The sequence below is a fragment of the Halichoerus grypus genome, chromosome 4, assembly GCF_964656455.1.
Source record: "Halichoerus grypus chromosome 4, mHalGry1.hap1.1, whole genome shotgun sequence".
In the NCBI taxonomy this organism is placed as follows: Eukaryota; Metazoa; Chordata; class Mammalia; order Carnivora; family Phocidae; genus Halichoerus; species Halichoerus grypus.
Genome location: NC_135715.1, coordinates 168,326,782 through 168,348,642, shown reverse-complemented (window position 1 = coordinate 168,348,642; position 21,861 = coordinate 168,326,782). Strand labels below are relative to the sequence as shown.

The following is a 21,861-nucleotide window of genomic DNA, read 5'->3' as shown; positions in this document are numbered from 1 at the left end:
AGAGGAAACAGAGAGACACAGATAGGAGAGAGATGGAAAGCTGGGAGGAGGAGAAATCCCAACAAAACAATATTTAAGAAAACACTATAATAATGGTGATATTCTCCTGAAGGATTTTTAAGGTTTAATCTTAATTGGTTTCTAAGAGTTTATATAAAGGAATGTGAAAGTTTGTACTACATCAGGGCATGATCCCTACAAACATTTGGCAAATAATAAGTGTAGTCCAATGGAGGAGTCCTCCAACTGATTCCAAATTTTTGGTCATCTCTAAATCCAAAGAAAGTAAACATGGCATATCTCAGAATGTCAGTCAATATGTGGTAAGAACAGCCATCATTCTTCTCTGTTTGTGGCCTCTGAAGATTTTTTTAAAACATAGTCTGCATCTCTAATTTTAACAGGGATACAAATGTTATTTTGTAGATCAAAGACAAGAAGAAGAGAGCGGATCCCCTGACTTTCCAAAGGGAATGCACAAGTTTTCTCTGAAACAGAGAAAGGAAATCAGTTTAACACTAAAGATCAATATTACAAAATCTCACCCTTGAGGTGGAACAAATTACTTACCTTTACTAGTAGGCGAATTACATTGTTTTTAATCCCGCAGTCTACAGCTACCACTTTCGTGGGGTTTCCTTTGCCATACACCTTGACATCCTGCCATTTTAACAAGCAGAGAGTGAGAGGGAAGTACCAGCCATGAGCAACATCCCAATATCATAAACACGTCTGAGGATGCTTTGCACTTATTTTGGTGACAGATTGATTGCTAACTACTAGGGAGTGACTGGCAGTTAACAATCAATTTATAAGGCACAGCGAGTGCCACAAACTTTATCTTTTTTATGAGGGAAAGAGTACTTTGCTGTTTTATATAAAATGTTGATTACAGTAATAACAATGATCCCTAAGAAACTGGTTGCTTCCATAGTTAACAATAATCTCTCCTATGTTTTGCCTCATTAACAACCAGTGGCAATGGAATTTTCAAGTATTATTGCCTGATTCAGCACTAGACAGATGTGGTGATAGATACATCCTGCTTTAAATACCACTTTATCCTCAACTTGCAATAAAGTTTGGATGGGGCAGATCTGTTGTGCATTAGGCTTCTGCAGTGGGGCTAATGGGTAAAATCAGTGTGAAAGTCAGAGGATTGCTAAGCTAGTGTAGACCACTGGACTCTTTAGGTTATTTTGCAATCATTTGCATTTAAATGGTAGACTTCATAAAAGGATCCCCGAGCATATCATAATCATTCCCTACATCTTAAGCACTGCTTGGAGTCAGATCCATTTTCACAGGCATTTACCCAAGAAGCAGTTCCCCAAAGTCATAAAAGGAGAAATAATAGAAACAGAGAGAAAGCCTAGAAGCCTGGGTGCCCACACTGATTGCAGCTTCGAGAGTTACCTAGTATATTCTGAATTTAGGATGATTTCAATGTTTCCAAAAGGTTTTAGATGAAAGTTGCAACCTGGATATTTGAAAGAGCATTTTACTTTAACTGAAACGTCTACTCTCCACTCTCCACAAACTCTGTAGAATGGGAAATCATAATCCTTAGACTATGCTTGAAAAATATATATATGTAAAGTTTGTCACATTTTTTTTTTCCTGCTAACTATTCTAGAGAAAAAGTGCCCCATTCCTTCCATGATCTGGGGAAATTACTGCTGAGCTGATCCATAAATGCTACAGATAATCTCATCAGATAATTTGAAAAAGTACAGATTTATTTTTAACCTTAGGCTTCTCCTACAAAATAAAGCAACATTACCATCTAGTTGTAGCTACATCAAATTGCAATTACAAGACAATGAATTAAGTTATCAACCATATCCAAACAAAATTCACAGAATAAATATAATCTGATACAAATATGCATTTTATCACAGCTACAATGAAATTATTTAACTGTGCTAGCATTAAGAAACAGGGTCAGTTTTCACTATTGCAATCTCTCTCTTGATTTGACGTAGATAAAAATACAGACAGGCTCCTTTTTGCTGGTCTCTACACAAATACATTTTATACTCTCCACACAGGATGACAGCAATTTTAAGCACGACCTCACAGACATGTGAATATATGAATTTGCATTATGACTCTTGAAGAGAGGAAATGTATTATGCACTGTTTTTAACCTTATTACCACAGAATTCCTTTTAAGGTGAATTTCTCTAGGTCAATGTTCCTCACATGTGGAAAATGCTGCACTAAGCCCCCAAGGTAGTTCTCAATTCTAAAAGGAAAAATAGCCTTTTTTCATGCTGTGTCTCAAATGAATCACTTCACAGGGAAATGTCTAGAAACAACTACAGGATTTAAAATAGTTCCATGCCATTTGAATGGACAAATTTTAGAATTAAAAACAAGGGAATATTGCATATGGCATGATCAAATTCCAAATATATAAGCAATTACATATCTAATTTAACATTCACTGTCTTTAACAACTCCTATTTCTTATGCTTCAGCCTCCTGTGAACGCATGTTGTGTCCAGCATCAGCATTCAAGGTCAGTACTGATCATCAGGGCCCCATCATCCTGTTCCTCATTTCCATACGCATAGGCATAGGAATGGGAATACCAGATAATATCAACGTGTGTTTTCTCTGAGGCTGACATGCTATTAGGCAATTTTCCGACTTTTAATAACATTTTCTTAAGGAAAGGCCCTGGTGCACCAAAGTTCTCACAGCTGGAATTCTTCATGAAATATTGTTCTCCATAGTCATTCTGATTGATGATGGATTGCAGCAAGTAGAAGTTACTAACTTTAAAGACACTGATTTGTAATATATATTTTAGCAGCTATGAGATCTTTTTTTCCCCTCAACTCTGGTATTTCAGGATGATGATCCTGGCCTACGTGAAGATTTTGGTATTATAAGAAATAAAACTACAAAATGTGAAGGAAAATCTCTCACCTTGGTTGAAACCTCAGCGATCAAATTCTGCTTATTTGGATCCACGAAACCCACAGACTGACCTTCAAATTCAATCTTCCCAAGCATGGTACCCTATCAAAGAAAAAAATTAGACAGTTAAAAGGTAGCAACAGTCAAGGTGCTGACAGGATCCATTCACAGGGACTTAAACGGCTACTCCAAGATCTAGATGTCTTTATAACTACTTATAACCATCAGCAGAAGTTCCTCATCTTAACCTGGAAAGATGAAGTAATTTGCACGGTACATTCTGAGAAACACCCTGGGAAGTACAATTCATTATTTTTTTTTTTTTTTTTAGGGCTGAGACTGGCACCTGGAATAAGCAAATTCAAAAGGCATCAGAATTCGGGTTTCCAAGTTCCAGGCTGGTGCAAATTAGAGCATTTAGGGTACCTATTTCCTTAGTGCATATGACCTAAAGATAGTTCAGTGGAGACATGGACAAAACAATGTTTTGAGAAGGAAATAAGAAATCTAAAAATTGCAGAAAATTGAAAAGAAGGAGAATTAGTTACATTATGATAGTAAAATTCATTTACAAAATGATGTGAAATGCTATATAAGTCAGAGCCTTTGAGAAGTAGCACTGAAAATGTTTACTGCTTTGGATTTGTTAATGTCCAGGTGTCCCTAAGGCCCTGAACTTTAAAGAATGTTTAGACCTCTGTAAAGTTTTCACAAATTAGCCTTGCTAGCCTGAACATGGCAAATATTTTCTTATTATTAGCTATGTCTTGAGATTTACTTATTTGTTAGTAAGTCTAGCTTTAACTATTTACAAAAATAGCATATTACATTTAGTAATCAAGACTTTGCTGGGGCGCCTGGGTGGCTCAGTCGTTAAGCGTCTGCCTTCGGCTCAGGTCATGATCCCAGGGTCCTGGGATCGAGCCCCACATCGGGCTCCCTGCTCCGTGGGAAGTCTGCTTCTCCCTCTCCCACTCCCCCTGCTTGTGTTCCCTCTCTCACTGTCTCCCTCTCTGTCAAATAAATAAAATCTTTAAAAAAAAAAAAAAAAAAAAGACTTTGCGGGTGGGGAGTCAAGATAAAGTCATTGATTTGCCTTTCTCCAAGGAAATCACTGCATTGAAGGAAAGAGAAAGAAGCCTTTGTTTCCTTCTGAAATGTATTCCTTAAGGAAAGTAGTCACGTGGGAATGAGTGAGGGTAGAAAGTACCAGCACGTCATTCTCATTAACATCTATTCTCAGGAAAATTATGGAGGAGGAAATAAAATCAGAAGTAGAGTGGAAGGACTGTGTAAACTCTCGCTGTCTTCCTTGTGGTCATGGGTGTGTGGCCATGCCTCATTTTCAAAAAGCTGTTTTCAGAAAGCTGTTCTGTTTACAGAGATCCTATGTCAATATACATTCTAACAAGGAGTCTACAACAGATTTTCTTGAAGAGTCTATTTCACTTTGAAATTGTATCATTTCTTTTTTTCCTTTTTTAAAAAAAAAGATTTTATTTATTTGAGAAACAAGGAGAGAGCATGAGTGGGGGGGAGGGGCAGAGGGAGAGGGAGAAGCAGACTTCCTGCTGAGCAGGAATTCCCCAGGATCATGACAGGAGCCGAAGGAACACACTTAACCAACCCAATGAGCCACCCAGGTACCCCATCCTTTTTTTATGTGATATAATTCAATGAAAAACTTTAGTGGCACTTGGGGAATTTAGTTAACATTAGTGAGGTAAAGTTTCTTTCTGGTCTAGGATAAGAAGGTTTTGTATAGGAAAAAAAATAATAGTGCCCTCCACTTACAACCAGAAGAAGCAAGCAGATGGTGCTGAGACAATCTTAAAAGGAGAGGTCAGACGGTTCAGCAATCAGATATGCAAGCAAAAGATAAACTTATCTTTTATCACCTTGGTCATTGGTACAGTCTCAAGAAAGACTCTGTAACTGAGGTAACGTATGCAGGGCTCATTAGACACACCCATGAAATACAACTCATTAATTTCACAGATAACCCCTTCAAGAAGACTAAACAAATAACAGCACCAATGTTGCACACTTCCTGGTCTGCCTCTTTCAGCAGATGAGTATTCAATTGAGGCAAAATTGTTATGCACCTGGTTCCCTTCTCCACTGGTCTCACTAACCCTGTCACGTGAGCTGACTTAGAAAGGCCTCAACTCGCTGGAATAGGGAACACATAGTGGGCACTCAATAATCTGCTGCCAAGTGAATTAATCTCAAGTCCATTCAGCAACAAACATCCCAATCGAGTACTCAGTCTTGAAAATTACATCAGAAATAGTAAAACAAGATGACAGAGGTCCAAATGACAGAAATTGGTCAGATTTGTTCTTTCACATATTGTTGGATTCCTCAAGCACTGAGAAAAAATAGAATATTTATTATATTTTTTAATTTATAGAGAAATAGTATATATATTCGTAGAGAGAGAGAGAGGGAGGGAGGGAATGAGGGAGGGAGGGAGAGAGAAACAGAGGTGGCTAAAGATGATCATCATACCTTATCCCGAATTATTTTGGCCAGCATTCTTGTATCCACTCCATAAATTGCAGGGACCTATAAGAAAAAAAATTTGTTGTGACAGTGAAATTGGAGGAAATTAGATACAGCATATTGTTTTCAAGTTATAAACTTAGCATCATCTATCTTCTTGAGCAGTAAATAATTTCCCTACTCCTTCTTTTCTCTGACCCAGGGTGACTGTGTTGTCAGAACACGGTAAATTGCTGTTCCAGTTGGGAACAGGACTCTTAATACCCAGGCCCTGCCTCAGAATAAAAGATGAGAAATTCTGAACATCAATCTTCTGCTACAGTTTTGTTTCTTTTTACACAGGATGTTAAATAGGTAATGTTACATATTTATATATATTACATGTATTTTTATATATATAAATAATGGAATTTGTGAATTTCATAAGCAATGATATGTAAATAATATGCAAATCCACACTTTGAGCCAAATGTTCTGGCTACCTATTAGACACGCAACACATTTTTCTGAGGATGCTTGTTAAGTAGTCAGGCTGTGATAAGATTTGCCCATCTGATTAGGATATCAGGCAATACCACCATTTGTTTTCCTTTCTTTGAGTAGTTTGGATAGAGACAGATGTGGTAAAATAAAAGGACAATGAGTTAGGAAGCAGCAAAACAGGTTCTAATTTCTTTTTTCTACCATTTATCTGAGTGATGTTTGAGCAAGGAGTCTTACCTCACCTGTACACAGAAGTAGGTGAACTCGTTACCATCTTAGACCCTCTTTTTTTTTTTTTAAATATTTTATGTATTTATTTGAGAGAGACTGAGAGAGAGAGAGAGATTGAGAGAATGAGTGGGGGGCGGGACAAAGGGAGAAGCAGACTCCCTGCTGAGAAGGGAGCCTGACCTGGGACTCAATCCTAGGACCCTGGGGTCATGACCTCAGCTAAAGGCAGATGTTTAACCAATTGAGCCACCCCAGAGGCCCCTATCTTAGACCCTCTTCTGTTCTATGTGTCTGTGATCATGAAAGAAAATTCAAAGCGCATTTTAAAAACAAACTAACAAGTCATGGATTAAGTTTATACTCAGATCATTGGTTCTGACCCAGAGCAGCTGTAATACCCGTTGCCTAGTGACACAAAGGAAACATTAAAGTGAGGGTCTCCTACATGACCATTACAAAAATTAGCTGTCTAGGTAATGGAGGTAAATTCGGATAATGGTTGAGAATGAAATAGTAATGATTCAGGAGATGATATAGAGGCCTTCTTCCCTTTAAAATTTAGAAAGTATGAAACCTAGGAAGCCAAAATCAAGATTTCTTGATTTGTCAGAAAGGAGCAACATTTAGCCCCAATAGGTAGATGCTCATTGGTGTGGTAGAGCTTTCTTAGAATAATATTCTATCAGTTAGAGGCTCCGCGGCAACAGAAAACACCAGCAACACTGGAGATGAAGCCAAATATCGCAGGTCCCTTAACTTAAAGTACCTCTGACATTCAAACCAGGAAAATACTCTTATTTGATTAGAAAAATAATACTTAAACTAAGGAAAGTATAAGATAAGGTTTATAACCCTCTTCAATTACTACTTCAAATAAGATTATATCTAATTATGTGTCATAGAGTCCTAATGTTTAAGCCAAAAGAAACTTAATTGCAATCTGTTTATCCTCATAAAAGTTAAGGATTTAGAAAATATGGTATGATTACATGATCTGCACAAAATCACACAGCTAGTTAATGGTAAAGCTGGTCCGTGAACCCATGACTCAAGTTACATATCACAATCGTGGATATAAGGGGATGGGAAAATTAAGTGGTTCAAGAAAATAAAAAATTCTAAGATGTCTCTAGGTCTTTTCCCCAAAGAGAAATGCTACCAAGGCTGTGTGAGTGCCACCTAATAGATTAAACTAAAAATATGTGGCCCTCGGTGTTTAGAAGAGAACTGGTCCAGACAGGTCAGCCTGCATATTTCTCACCTTTTCTTCCTGTAGCCACTGCCCGAGACTCTTGGTAGCCAGCCAGTGGTGATAGTCATTGCTATAATTCAGCACCAGCAAACCTGCAACCTAGAAAGACAGGGAGTTGGGGTGACCACAAAATATTATCCAACTCTTGTGTCTTGTCTTACGAGTCCATTTGCAATTTTGAAAAAAAAAGCTTTATTATATCCACTGATTCAAGGCTCAAAATTCTGGAGACTTGAAGAAAGAAGATGATCAACATTTTTCTCTTAAAATATATCATTGTTACCTTAATTACTACGTCAAGGAATAGTCTTACCCCATTTGCCAAATCCTGTGACTAAGCTAGGTCCCCCATCTCAGCACTCTGGTACTTTTCCTCCATGGCATTTACCAATAATCTAATTAATAATTAATTGCTTAATGTATGTGAAGAATAAATAATTTTTAATCTACATTTAAAGGAGACTGAGATATATTGGGAAAATTTTGAGAAATAGAATTAAGCTACATGTTCAGTCCAAGACATTCAAAAATAGAGTGGAAAAAAAATAGAGTGATGAATTTGGAGTATACATTTTTTAATTGTTTATATGGTCCACATTCCTAATACTATCCAAATTTATCTTGATTAGGAAATTTTAATGTGTTTACTTTTAGACTGGCATAGAAGCTATCTTTTATTCATCCTCTAAATAAGGTAAGATTAAAAGGCAAATAGTTGATACAGAGTTGATTACTAAAGACCTTTTAAAAGGTAATTCATCACCATTTCTTGTAGCATACTTGTCATTTAGACTTATAACAACATCTTTCCAAATTAAGCCAAGTTTCATCCAAGGCATTAAAAACAAATAAAGTGCCATGAAAAATGAAATTCAAAATAATGTCATGTTAAAAATTCTTCTCATAATACGTAGGAATAGGGTTGAGAGCACAGATTTAATGGGTTGTACTACAGTATTGAGGAGAAACTTTGCCCATCCTAGATTCTTAAAAATAAATCAACTATTCTCCCCTCCAGTTGAGACTTTTCATTCATTTTTTTTAAGTAGGCTTCATGCCCAACGTGGGGCTCAAACTCACAACCCTGAGATCAAGGGTCTCATGCTCCAGCAACGGAGCCAGCCAGGTGCCCCAAATTGAGACTTTTTAAATAGTCATCACTGGCACTACCTTAATTCCATCCGACTCCAAATATTTGCTAAGTCCCAGCTCATCCAGTGCAGCGGTGTCAGGGGCTCCACCATTCCCAATAATGGGATTGGCCATGGTGAGAATCTGTCCCTTGTAGGCAGGGTCAGTAAGAGCTTCCGGGTACCTGAGTAAAGATGCCAAAATATTACCAACAAAAAAATGTATGTAACTACAAAACTACAATCTACATACCTGCTCTTAATTATTGAATCCTTGAAAATGAGAGAACATGAGATAAAAATCTTATAAGGCTGCGTCTAGATTTTAGCAAATCTAAAGAAATTTTATGATAGAATATGAAAACATATCCCATCATATGACGGATATGAAAAGACAAACTGACTTCTAAAAAAATTTTTTTTTCATTTGAGTATAGCTGACACACAATGTTCCATTAGTTTTAGGCATACAACACAGTGATTCAACTTCTCTGTATGTTATGCTCAGTTCACCACAAGTGTAGCTCCCAACTGTCATGATACAAGTCTATTATTACAGTATCACCATATTTCCTCTGTGGTGCTCTTTATTCCTGTGACTTATTCATTCCATAACTGGAAGCCTGTACTTTCCACTCCCTTTCCCCATCTTGTCCATCCCTCCCTCCCCCTTCCCTCTGGCAACCGTCAGTTTGTTCTCTGTACTTATGGGTCTGATTCTGCTTTTAACTTAAACTGACTCATAAGTACTAAGGCATATTCTCATATAATTTCCATTCCCTCAACTTCTTAAACTTTTTAATTCCTTAAAAAATTCCTTCATAGAGACTGATTTTCTAAAAGATTGCTCTATTTAAAGTTTTCAGGTATCCTGAAGTCTCCCCTTGCCTACCAGACAGGAATCCAAACTGATATTTACTATTGAGGGCTGCCAGTTTCACCAAAATATTAATTGTCAAAAAATTTTAAGTTTTTTTAAAATATCTTTTAGGAAACTGAAGAGTATCCTGATTACACCACTGGTGACTGCATGGGTGTCTATGTTTATTAAACTTCATTCAACATTTAAAATGACTGAGTTAATTTTTGTGGCAGAATCACCCAATAACATAAAGGCCATAGGTTTTTATTTTAAAGTCTGGAGAAGGGGAAAAATAAGAATACATATATTCTATGAAAGAATTACTCAATATAGTTGATTTTTAAAATAGCTTTAGAAAGAAGTATATGTTTATAAATTTATTAAAGAAGTATATAAGTTTGAGAGTTATCAACTTACAAAAAAAGTCAATCCCACAAAAATTGACCTGAAGCACCTCTGACTTCTAAATCAAAAGATTCCAGGGATGCCTGGGTGGCTCAATTGCTAAGCATCTGCCTTTGGCTCAGGTCATGATCCCAGGGTCCTGGGATCGAGTCCCACATCGGGCTCCTTGCTCAGTGAGGAGCCTGCTTCTCCCTTTCCCTCTGCTGCTCCCCCTGCTTGTGATCTCTCTCTCTCTCTCTGACAAATAAATAAATAAAAATCTTTAAAAAAAAAAAATTCCAAATAACTATTTTAAAGTACTGATGTAGAATTAGGGAGAAATGCATTAGGTCTTCATTTTAAAGTTAAAAACACATATATTCTCAATTTTATGATATATATATGTATGCATATATATCACTCTTATTCTTAATATTAAGAAACATTATTCCAGTAAATACCAGGAGTTATCTTTAACTATTCCATGCACTGGTATACAGTGCAAATGAGATATCCCTCCACCCCTTATGCCCCTACCCCCCCACTCACATTTTCACTTTCCGCAGAAAGAGTTAAACCAAATCTTTCTTATGGATTACTACTGATAATGAATTTAGGTGCTGAGGGGGACAGAATCAACAACCTTGAAACCAATAAAGTTCAACTCAGGCAGTAGACAACATAAATTCTTCAACCCCATCCAGACAAACTCCTCCCAGAACTACCTTTGTCAACAAAACACTTAGTCTTTCAGCTCAGCAACCCCTGAGGTGACTAGAGTGCTGTAATATTTATCCACACCTCCATCAGCTAATTTCTCAGATGCCTCTCACCTGTCAGGAACTGATAATTTTTTAACCAAGGCTTACACACAATATAAGTGCATTTCTTGAAGATGAAAAACAAAATAACCCCTTTAATTATCAACCACCTTACTGGGTGAGCCATACAATGAATGAAAGCAACAATTCTCAATGGAAAATAGGGTCTGTGGAATGAATATTAATGAATGCCTTTTCCTACATCAAAAACATCTTTAATTAATTTAATCTTACTTCCCTTTCTCTCCATAAAAGAACTAACCGTTCCCTTTAAACATATGCTTATAATACTCTCTCTGGTAAATGAATAAATACAGCTTGTCCTAGAGAACTGCAGTGTTAGAAGCAAATTAATCCATCAGGCCCTGTTTGACTTTTGTGATGTGACAAGATTTATTACCCATAATCCATCACAGAGAAGAAAACTCTAGTGCCCTCCATCATTCTGATCTATATTAAACAGTTGTTTGTCGGCAGGTATATTAACAGAGCTAGTAATTAGTGCTGTCGAAAAGCTTAAATAATTGCCTGGTGAAGCAAAACTTTGTAAACAGCTTTCACACGCAGTAATTTAATGTTCTCACCAGTGGAACTATTTTAAAACCCACCTAATATTGTTCGTTTCAAACAGAGAGCCAAGAGTTTAGAGAAGAATGTATATTAATAATATAATGGAAGTTTGGTCAGTCGATAACTTCAATATCAGTTAACCCAACATCTCCTTGTCATTATAAGGTTAACTGAATTTTCCTAAAGAATTTATCAAATACTCTAAAGAAGTTTAGTCCATTGAATCTCTAATGGAAACCTCTTGAAACGACCCAGTCATATTTTTTAAAGGACTCATAGGTTTTTTTAATCCCAGCTATAAATCACCGTCTAATCCAGGCCCTTCATTTTTATAGTGGAAACTAGGATTCAGAAAGGTTAAGTGATTTTCTCAATCTCGCATAATCCGTTATCATTGAAAATTAGACCAGAACTTCAGCCTCCTGGTTCCCAGTGAACAAACATTTGTTGGTTGATAAGAACAGCTACGTGATTTCTGCAGCAGCTCTGATCTTTGTTGCTGTACATCTATTAGCAGATCTTAAACACTGAGTTGGGTCTCGATTGATAAATTTTGAAAATATCAGATCTATGAACCTGCTCTCCCTTTGATTACTTTAAGACAATAAATGGATCTGTTATTTCACCTTTCTTACTCTTGTGTGAAATTATACAGAATACCTAAGAACTTTCTCAGCTCTTTATAGTACTTCATATCAGATGTGCAAGGTTGATTCTTAACTTCGCTAAAGGGATGGCACTGGAGTGTGCTATCCATCCTTTTCCTTGCTCCAATTTTTACCTTAATCAGATCCATACCTTCCCTGACAGAAACCATTTAGTAATCTCATATGACCTGCGTCCTCGGGCTCTAGGTTTCTAGAATTAATGTTATGCTTTATTTTCAGGGGAATACCAGTGTCCAAGTTCTCTTTCATTTACCACAGCAGGGAGGAGTTTGTATCTATGCTGGAATAGACTACTTATAAGCACAGTGCAATGTCAGGACAATATGTAGTCTTATTATGATGTGATGATTTCAGCTTCCCACCGTGAGTAAGATCATCTAGCTATTCCTCTACACAGTGGAAGAAGAAAACCTTGGAGCACGGGCATTACTCACCCTCCCAGGCCAGTGTTAAAAACCACTTCACCAGCGACAGAGGATGGATGGCCAAAGGAGTAACCTTTCATCTTAGTTCCATCTTCCAGGACAATGTGTGCTGTCTGTGCCTAAAGAAACAGATGCGTGAGTCTTAGCAGAATACAAAATATGAGGCACAACTAGTTGAAAACTGTCCAAAGATACAATACACAAACTTATTAAATAAATGTCTAGTATATATGATGAAACCATACTGCCTATATTTGGAGTTTCTGCCCTGCTCCTTGTCACTTTTCTTCAGATGTATGGCTCTTGTCACGGACAGGTGTTTTATTTTGTTTTGCTTGAAAGAGGAACCGAAGCATATTGATACATTGTCTATTCTAAGTCTACTTGTAGAATTATTGACAATCCAGAAATACTTCAGTTGAGCTGAAATGCTATGTGTCTATCTTTTCCCCCTTAATATTCCATAGCTTTGCTCAAGTATAGCTTTAAGGGAAGTTCATGAGTTTGCAAAAACATTGTGTATTGTACCATACAGCTCATCATCACTCTGAAGTTTAGAGCTAGAAGGAATCTTAAAGATTATCCATCAAATTGTGTTCCAGAGAGCTCTTGTGTTTGATGGAGTTGTCCCAAGGGCTGCCCCTCCACACCAGCTTTATGATCATAAAGAAGTTGAAACTTTATCACTCTATTAATACTGATACAAAAGCAAGTACTATGAAACATCTAAAAATAGATCACATTATATTTTTTAGTAGAGTTAATTATATCCATGCCTGGTTCTCTCTTTAGAGTACGAGGCATTCTGAATTTGATTACTTCACCATACTAATCTTTGAACACCTTCTATAAAATTCTTGGCTAAGAAGAGGGACAATGAGAGAAACTTATCTAAGAGGCAGGCATCAGCCACTCTTCAAAAATACACTAAATTCTATTGTTGAAACAATTTAGGTCAAATCTCAATTTCCATAAAAGTCGGGGAAGAGAGAAATATGTTAAACTACACTTTGGGAGGCAAAATATAGACTCTGAAAAAACTACAGGGCAAAATAAGTGGAATATGGTCTTTAAAAATAACTATAAAGAAAAACATCTCTGCAAGAATTGAGGAAATTTTATTAATTTTTGGTGAAATTTTTTAAGATTGAAGATGGCATTGTGCTTATATTTAAAGTCCTTTTTAAAAAAGATATATAGTGAAATACTTAAGGATAAAATACTATGATGGGGCGCCTGGGTGGCTCAGTCGGTTAAGCGGCTGCCTTCGGCTCAGGTCATGATCCCAGGGTCCTGGGATCGAGCCCCGCATCGGGCTCCCTGCTCAGCAGAGAGCCTGCTTCTCCCTTTCTCTCTGCCTGCCACTCTGCCTACTTGTGCTCTCTATCTCTCTGTCAAATAAATAAATTAAAAAAAAATACTATGATGTCTGACATTTCCTTTAAAATATTCAGGGGTTAGGGTGAATGGGTAGGGATATGAAATACATTCGGCCAGGAGTTGAAATTGTTGGAGTAAGGGAGATCAATGTGCTCTTCTTTCTACAAAGATTAAGTGCAGCCATTAAAGAGAAACATAGGAATTCTCTACTTTCTTTCTCTCACATTTTTAGGACTGGACTCAGTGCCTAATCCTTTCATACCCTGCCATCCACCCCCACTCCCACCAAACACACACACACACACACACACAGACACACACACACCAACCTTGGTATACGGCAGAAGCTCAGTAAGTGTTTTCTAGACCTTTGTTACTACGCTCCTTTAGCTTTGCAACATGCACTCAGCTTTTCCAATGTTAACATGGAAAAACCTGATTATTTTTCTGTAGTAGTCTTCTCTGTAGAAATACAATGCCTCTTTTAGGTACAAACTACACAAATCTCTTGGCATTGGAATGATTGCTCTTTAATGTATAAAGTAGTGTTTGATCATCTTTAAACCACTATATCCTGTGCCTAAATATTGTTTATGTGTAGTTTTGCATACACATGAACTTATATTTACACACAAAATAATTTAGTATTTCCTATTAAAATTGATATGTTTAAGATACTCATCTCAACAGGAAAGTTCTTTTTTTTAAGTCGGAGGCACAATGCATGGATTTCAAATTTATATTTCTGAGAAAGATTGGATAAAGTGCTGAACTGCACACTTTATATGTGTTTCTATGTGTGAGTGCATATGTGTGTGTCCACAGGCAGAGTTAACCAAAAGAATTTTGTCCTTTACTTGGCTTATCAAATAATCTCTGAGACAGTTTTGTTTTATGTATAACCTTGGAACTAGTGTTCGAGATCTCAAGCTTGATACTTTATCAAGTAGTTATGGTTTATCTTCTCAGCAACTAAACTGAAAAAGCTTTTGGAATTTAAGAAACAAAACAGATGAACATAGAAGAAGGGAAGAAAAAATAAAATAAGATGAAAACAGAGAGGGACTCTTAACTATAGGGAACAAACTGAGGGTTTCTGGACAGGAGATGGGTGGGGTGTTGGGGTAACTGGATGATGGGCATTAAGGAGGGCACTTAATGTAATGAGCACTGGGTGTTATCTGCAACTGATGAATCACTAAATTCTATCCCTGAAACTAATAATACAGTGTACGTTAACTAAATTAAATTTAAATTTAAAAAGAAAAGCTTTTGGATTTACTCAGAACAAAGGAAACCACAATATGTAATTAACGTAGTATGAGTGATGACAAGTTCTGAATTCTGCTTCTGTATATAGGAAATCAACTTTGCATGTCATTTCTTTTCATAGCATGATTTTCTTATTTTGCATTTTATTTTAACTTGCCAACTCTTGTTTACTTACAATTTAGGACAGAGGTTGATGATTTTAGGGATTAAGAGTGATAATGTTCAGTGTATTGCTAAAGATTGTTACAAGCTAATCAAATGTCTACAGTGATCGTTCTCAGTAGGGATATTTTTAATGGGAAAATTCCCTAGGTATCTCTAACATGTTTCACTAGGTGAAGCTCTTTGGTCCAAGTAATGAAAATTCACTGTCAAAAAAGTATTTTCTCCTAAAAGTATTATTTTCTGTTCTTGAGGAAGTCATGTGTAACCTACATGCTTTCACAAAATGAAAGGAGGAAAGAAAACATTTTCCTAAATAACATGTAACTTTGATAGAACCTAAAATAACTGTACCTACCTGGCAAAACGAGTGCGAACTACAAATTTCAACTGTTTTCTTTACACCAGTTTATCTATCCTACTCTAAGCCATCCCTGCCTAAAATATCATGTTCACTTTTTTACTTTTTTTTTTCTTTTCTCTTCTTATCTAAGAATTTCAAATTGTCTGATCTCTGGGTTAGACACCATCTAATTATTTTAAGGAAAGGTAAAAATTAACATAAGCAAATCCAATTCTTGTTAGCCTGTTCCTACAATTCTATTTGGCATTTTTCTTTCTCTCTCCATGGGACTAGATTTCTACTCTGCTTTCAGTCGTTTAAAGATATATTTGAGGAGACATTTACTGTTGCCTGAAATAGTCCCTGAGACTGTGTTCAATATGTCTTTTTGATCCTTTAATTATATTTTTTGTTCTTTTTGGCAGCCTTTATAGATCTTCCCATCCTCTTTCTCACTACACATTATATTGTTACAAGGCTTCTGTTTATTGCCTATAGTACCCTTTATATTCCACTTAACTACATGGGCCTCTGATGAGTTTAAAATGATGAGTGCCAATTGACTTATCTATGAATTGATAGAGGAACTCTGAACAAAGAGCTATTATTTGGAATTCCCTCTTCTAGCTAATAGTTCCCCAAATGCTATTTTATTCCAATGAGTCCAAAAGAAATCACCTTGTGACTATTGTAAGATACTTTAGTAGCCTCATTCTAGTAGAGAGAGGTCCATAGCCTAGGAATTAGATTGTAACATTAAGGGATAATTTAAGTGCTTACTGCCAGAGCCCTTTAATACTTTGAATGCTGAAAGTACAAAGGAAACCTTAAGGAAGAGAAGCCTGTAGACTCATACAATGTCAGGAAAAGTAACCGAAGGACACATAAATACGAATTCTACTAAATAAAGGACCTCTATCATGACATGGTCCCTATGTGTTTAATAAAAATATATGTGCCAAGAAGACTGCTTAGACATTCAGGTCAAAAACTCACTGAGCTCCTACCATGTACCAAATCCTACACTAGGCTCTAGAAATACATGGGCAAATGTCCCCAGGCCCTCCATTTAGCAAAAGGGCTAGATATGTGCCTGAATGGTAAAAGGAAGAAACCTCCAGAAGAATATCACTGAAGCACCTGGAGATAACAAAGATAAATAAAATATCCTTTCCTTTGGTAGATTTTTCTTTAATAAAAAATTCACCCTTTATTTTTTCCTTCTATGCTTTAAGTAATAAAAATTTAAATTTTAAGAAAGAAATTCATGTCAAATTTTGAATTTAAAGTTCAAAATTTAAAGACTCTTTCAAGGGGTACCTGTGTGGCTCAGTTGGTTAAGCGTCTGGCTCTTGGTTTTGACTCAAGTCTTGATCTCAGGGTCATGAGATCAAGCCCTGTGTCAGGCTTTGTGCTCAGTGCAAAGTGTGCTGGAGACTCTCTCTTCCTTTCCCTCTGTCCCTCCCACTTGTGCTCTCTCTCTCAAATAAATAAATCTTTAAAAGAAGACGAAGATGCCTTCAAGTCTGCTCAAATGTCATCCATCTTCTTGGCGAGATGTACATTGACCCTCTTATTTAAAATAATGTGCCTCCCAGTGCTCTATCCACTCTTCCTTTATAGAAGTCATTGCCTCCTAACGTATCATCCGGTGTCTTATTTTTGCCTGCCTTATCCCACTGGAAAGCAAATTTCATGTGGGCAGAGTATTAGGTCTGCTTTGTACACTGGTGCACCTCCAGGGCCAACATCAGTGCCCGGCACAGAGTAGACAATTGTTCAATTTTTGTTGCATGAATAAAGATTCATTAAGTGTCAATCTGAAGAAAATAACATAAGAAAATACCGGAAATCATTACTATTTCTATCATTATTATTCAGCTTTTAGTTTGTTCAAGGTATGAATTTAAAAATTAGCAAATACCTGTTTTGAGTCATCTTTCCATTATGCTTAACTAGGAATGCCTTTCTATAACATCTTTAATTTAGTCTCACAATGTGGAGATACTATGTTGGGAAAGAGATATGAGTGGCATTGAGGGAGACAAGGGTGAAGAAGGGAAAGATCAGTGGCTGGTTATACCAGCATATGCATATTGAGTATGCTGTATGTAAGAGTACAAATACATGCTGTGCAGAGCTAAGGCAAATATCATGATATCTCGAAACAAAAGATCATTTATATCAATTTACTAGACATTTCACATAAAAGAGGCTGACGGTGCTTGAATTACTTAACAAACTGTTTCATTCCCTATTTCACTTTGCAAACAGAGACAAAGAATGAGAAAGCTCTCCTTACCCAGTATATTCTAAAAATATAGGGGTATGGGAAGAAAATAGACATTGGGGAGGGTATGTGCTATGGTGAGCGCTGTGAATTGTGTAAGACTGTTGAATCACAGACCTGTACCTCTGAAACAACTAATACATTATATGTTAAAAAAAAAAAAAGAAGATAGCAGGAAGGGAAAAATGAAGGGGGGGGAATCAGAGGGGGAGACAAACTATGAGAGACTATGGACTCTGAGAAACAAACTGAGGGTTCTAGAGGGGAAGGGGGTGAGGGGATGGATTAGCCCAGTGATGGGTATTAAGGAGGGCACGTATTGCATGGAGCATAGGTGTTATATGCAAACAACGAATCATGGAACACTACATCAAAAACTAATGATGTAATGTATGGTGATTAACATAACATAATTTAAAAAAAGAAAAAAGAAAATTCTGTTTTATTCTATTGAATTTTAAGATAATTTATACAAATGAACCTTGAAGAAAAATTATTTTACATTTCTCATATTATTCTTGGGTATTAAAAATACGAGTTTGCCACAGCAGATTCAAGTGAAAGGTCTAAGGTAAGGTGAGCTCAAAGGGATCAAAAGTTATTTTGTACACTGAAAGCTGTTTACTTCTTGATCACCAGAGTTAGGTGAATAAACATGTATTATTACCCACCTTGCTCAAGTCGAAATTGGAGTCTAACTGACTGCTGCTGCCTACCTCTTTGTCAATCATTGTAGAGCAATGTAAGCCTGCAATAAATTCCAAAGTGAGTTTAATCTGACCCCTGCTTGGTAGAATTATGAAGGATTTTAGTCTGGTTTGCGCTCACTAGACATGGAGAACAACTCTTCTCCAAAATGTGAATACTTATATGAGCATTATTTGCAGATGGCTACTTTGGATTTTTCCTTTGCTTTTGTTGTTGTTGTTGTTTTTGTTGTTGACCTGGGATGAACAGTCTCAATTCTTTTTACGTGTCCTTATAGTTCTTCATTTTACTTTTTCCCCTCTGGGTCTTTAACTAGTATTCCAATAACTTTTCTCAGTAAAACCTTCAGGAAAATTAAGTTCCATGTGTGGCAGGATCCACTTAGTGGCTTAATTTTAACTGAGCACTCATTTTCATTAGTGTAATTCTTCATCACTAATTAAATGCATATGAAATTATAAGAATATTCTTCAAATCTCAAGATTATAGCCAATAAAAAATTTAACTTTTAATTCACTATCTAATTTTAGATTTTAGTGCCTCAAAGTCAAAAGACTAGTTAAATGTTGTTGTTGTTGTTAGTTGCTTTTATTCATATTGACTCAACCAAAATGACAATAAAATGATGAGATATAACAAAGAAATTTTGGGTCATATCTGTACCCATCTTCAGCTTAGCAGTTAAGAGATATTTAAACTGCTTTTATTAATGGAATGTAAATAAATCCCTTTTCTCCACTCAATATCCTTTACCACCCCAAACAAGCATAGTCCCCTAAAGATAACAAGGAGAGGAACCTTAGCACAAGGGACAGCAGAACAAGAAGCGTCTATCTGGAAATCTCATTTCAATAAGGTCAATCACATTGGGTTTGCAAATGCTTAGATCACAGATTTGGAAGATAAAATAACTATGCATTATAAATATATAAATATATATAGACACTTCAGGATAAGAGTAAGTATAATTTTCCATCTAACGAGGTAAGGAATTATTTTAAGTATAGAGGGGGTAGATTTCTGGAGAAAAGCAAGTGTTTTAGGAGAAAAAAAGTTCATAGACTATGGTCAGTTACTTCTTCTACCCTGACCCCATCCATACCAATCTGTGCACAGCCCTATCTATTAGGGACTATTTAAAACTGTGTTCTGTGATTATCATATGATCTCACTCGTATGTGGAATTTAAGAAACAAAACAAGAGGATCATAGAGGAAGAGAGAAAAAAATAAAACAAGACAAAATCAGAAAGAGAGACAAACCATAGGAGAGTCTTAATCATAGGAAACAAACAGGGTTGCTGAAGGGGATGGGGGTGAGCATTTGATGTAATGAGCACTGGGTATTATGTAAGACTGATGTAATGAGCACTGGGTATTATATAAGACTGATGAGTCACTGAACTCTACCTCCGAAACAAATAATACATTACATGTTAATTAATTGAATTTAAATGAATGAATGAATGAATGAAACTGTGGTCTGTGGAAGGGAAGGAGGGTAATATAAATGCGGTTGGATTGGAGAGAGCAATTTTGACCATCTCTCCCACCTTTCATTGTTTTGCTTTCTCTCTCCCCACCCCCCACCCTTCCTGGTAAAATATGGATTTCACTGGTTTTTTGGTTTGTTTTTTGTTTGCTTAGTTTTGGTTTTGGTTTTATAAATGTGATTAATTGTTGTGTATTAAAGGTCAACTCTACAGATGCCTTTGGAGACTTTGTCAGAAAAACAAGCCTTGAAGAGCCGTAATGACTCAGGTATGCCCAAGTTCTCACCCTCATCCTTGCCCTCCCTTCTTTCTACCTACCTGAACTCTACCACTTGTTAGAAACCCAAGTTTGATCATCCTTGTGCATTAACCAAACAAGCAGTAGAAGACTTGTCCCTTTCCAAGTTAAGGCTAAACAAAAATTGGCGCTTATTATTTACTGCCCCATATCCAAGTATATGACCAATTTCTCCAATAAGATTATAGGCAACCCCAGACAACATCAAGGACAGAGAGCCTGCCTTGTCTTTCCAACACAGCCTCACTAGCACATAACACAATGTCTGGCACATAGTGGGTGATTGGAGAAACCATTTTCTACCTCCCTGAATTCATACGTTGGCCCATGAAGTTAACTTTCAGAGACTTTGGAAAGGTCATTTAACGCCTGGTCCACAAAGTAAAAGTAAGAGGAATGATTGGTGACTTTGGGAAATGGAATTGAGCAAGACTGGCTCAGCTCTTCTTAGCTCTCTTTTCAAAGAAACCTGTTCTCAGTTGTACATCAGGATGGGAGAGCTGCAGCTGTGAGTGAATACACTTGACTCAGGGAATAGGAGTTATAAGAAACCTATTTCGTTACAGATCTAGGCCCTGTCTTCTGAAAAGCTTTAACAGTAATAAAGCTGATATTCAGATTGCTGTCTATTTGAATACTGTGTCTTATTTCTGTATTGATTCTAAATATAGAGATTGAAGAGAGGGTATCATTAATTATCACCCTAAAATCTTACCAGTAGAAAGTACCTTGCAAATACTGATTGGTTGAATGAATGAATGAATGAATGAATCTTTGAATGAATGGCTATCAGGTGGCAAAGATGCTACGTAATTCTATTTTTGTTTTTCTGGAACATAATTGGCTTGCAGAATGCACTCCTGCTTTGCTCCAGTCATATTTTAACTATTCCTCTTAGGCACTGCTCACAAAGGTTAAGAAGCGACGGGCAATGTACAGCTGTCTTTAACTCCATGTGATTTATTTCCTAGGAGACTAGTTAAGGGAATAAAGAACACCTGCTTTCACAGTATTTTTCTCTTCCATATTCCACCAACTAGAGATGTAACTGGGTACAGCAATTCCTTTTTATAAAGCCATTACGTCATACTTAAGCTTTATTCACACTTTAGTAAAATCACTTTAATCAGATAATCTACTAACTGTTTAGCAGAGTACTGCTAAATGATAATGAATTCAGTAAAACAGGAAAAAGGAAAGCATGCACTCTCTTCCAAACGATCTTCTCCATTATTTCCTTTAATACTGAAAATTATAAACTTTAATACTGAAAATAATAAACATCTATTTTTTTCATTTTATACTTAATATAAGTTTTTACTTTTCACCACATTTTGAATTCTTATTTCATTTGTCTTATTTTTGGTTGAATTCTTTTATAAAATGTAGATTTCTAATTCAGTATTTTTCTAGTAGCAATCGGTTTTACAAATCTTTCAAGTCCAAAGATATTAAGTCTAATAGTAAGATGTTGGAGTTTCAGTGTCTCTCTCTTTGGCATCTTTTCCTAACATCCCTTGGGAGTAACAACTTTCAAATCACATCTGGTCCTACAGGCTAGATAATAAAGTTACTTAAATAATTACTACTGCAGTTAAAAACAATTCCACTGTTAATGGGAATGCAAAATGATGCAGCCACTATGGGAAATGGTATG

The 21,861-nt window shown here is 36.4% G+C and overlaps 1 protein-coding gene across 1 annotated transcript in view; it reads right to left on the bottom strand.

Annotated features, from left to right (window-relative positions):
- The window catches only part of CPS1 (carbamoyl-phosphate synthase 1), a 122,680-nt gene that overhangs the window by 88,260 nt on the left and 12,559 nt on the right, over positions 1-21,861 (bottom strand). Inside the window, exons 2-7 of the mRNA XM_036098744.2 lie at positions 12,269-12,378; positions 8,570-8,714; positions 7,409-7,498; positions 5,440-5,496; positions 2,938-3,030; positions 571-660 (exon numbers count right to left, since the gene is read on the bottom strand). Coding sequence (XP_035954637.1) covers positions 571-660; positions 2,938-3,030; positions 5,440-5,496; positions 7,409-7,498; positions 8,570-8,714; positions 12,269-12,378 — 585 coding nt within the window. The remainder of the gene's footprint in view (positions 1-570; positions 661-2,937; positions 3,031-5,439; positions 5,497-7,408; positions 7,499-8,569; positions 8,715-12,268; positions 12,379-21,861) is intronic.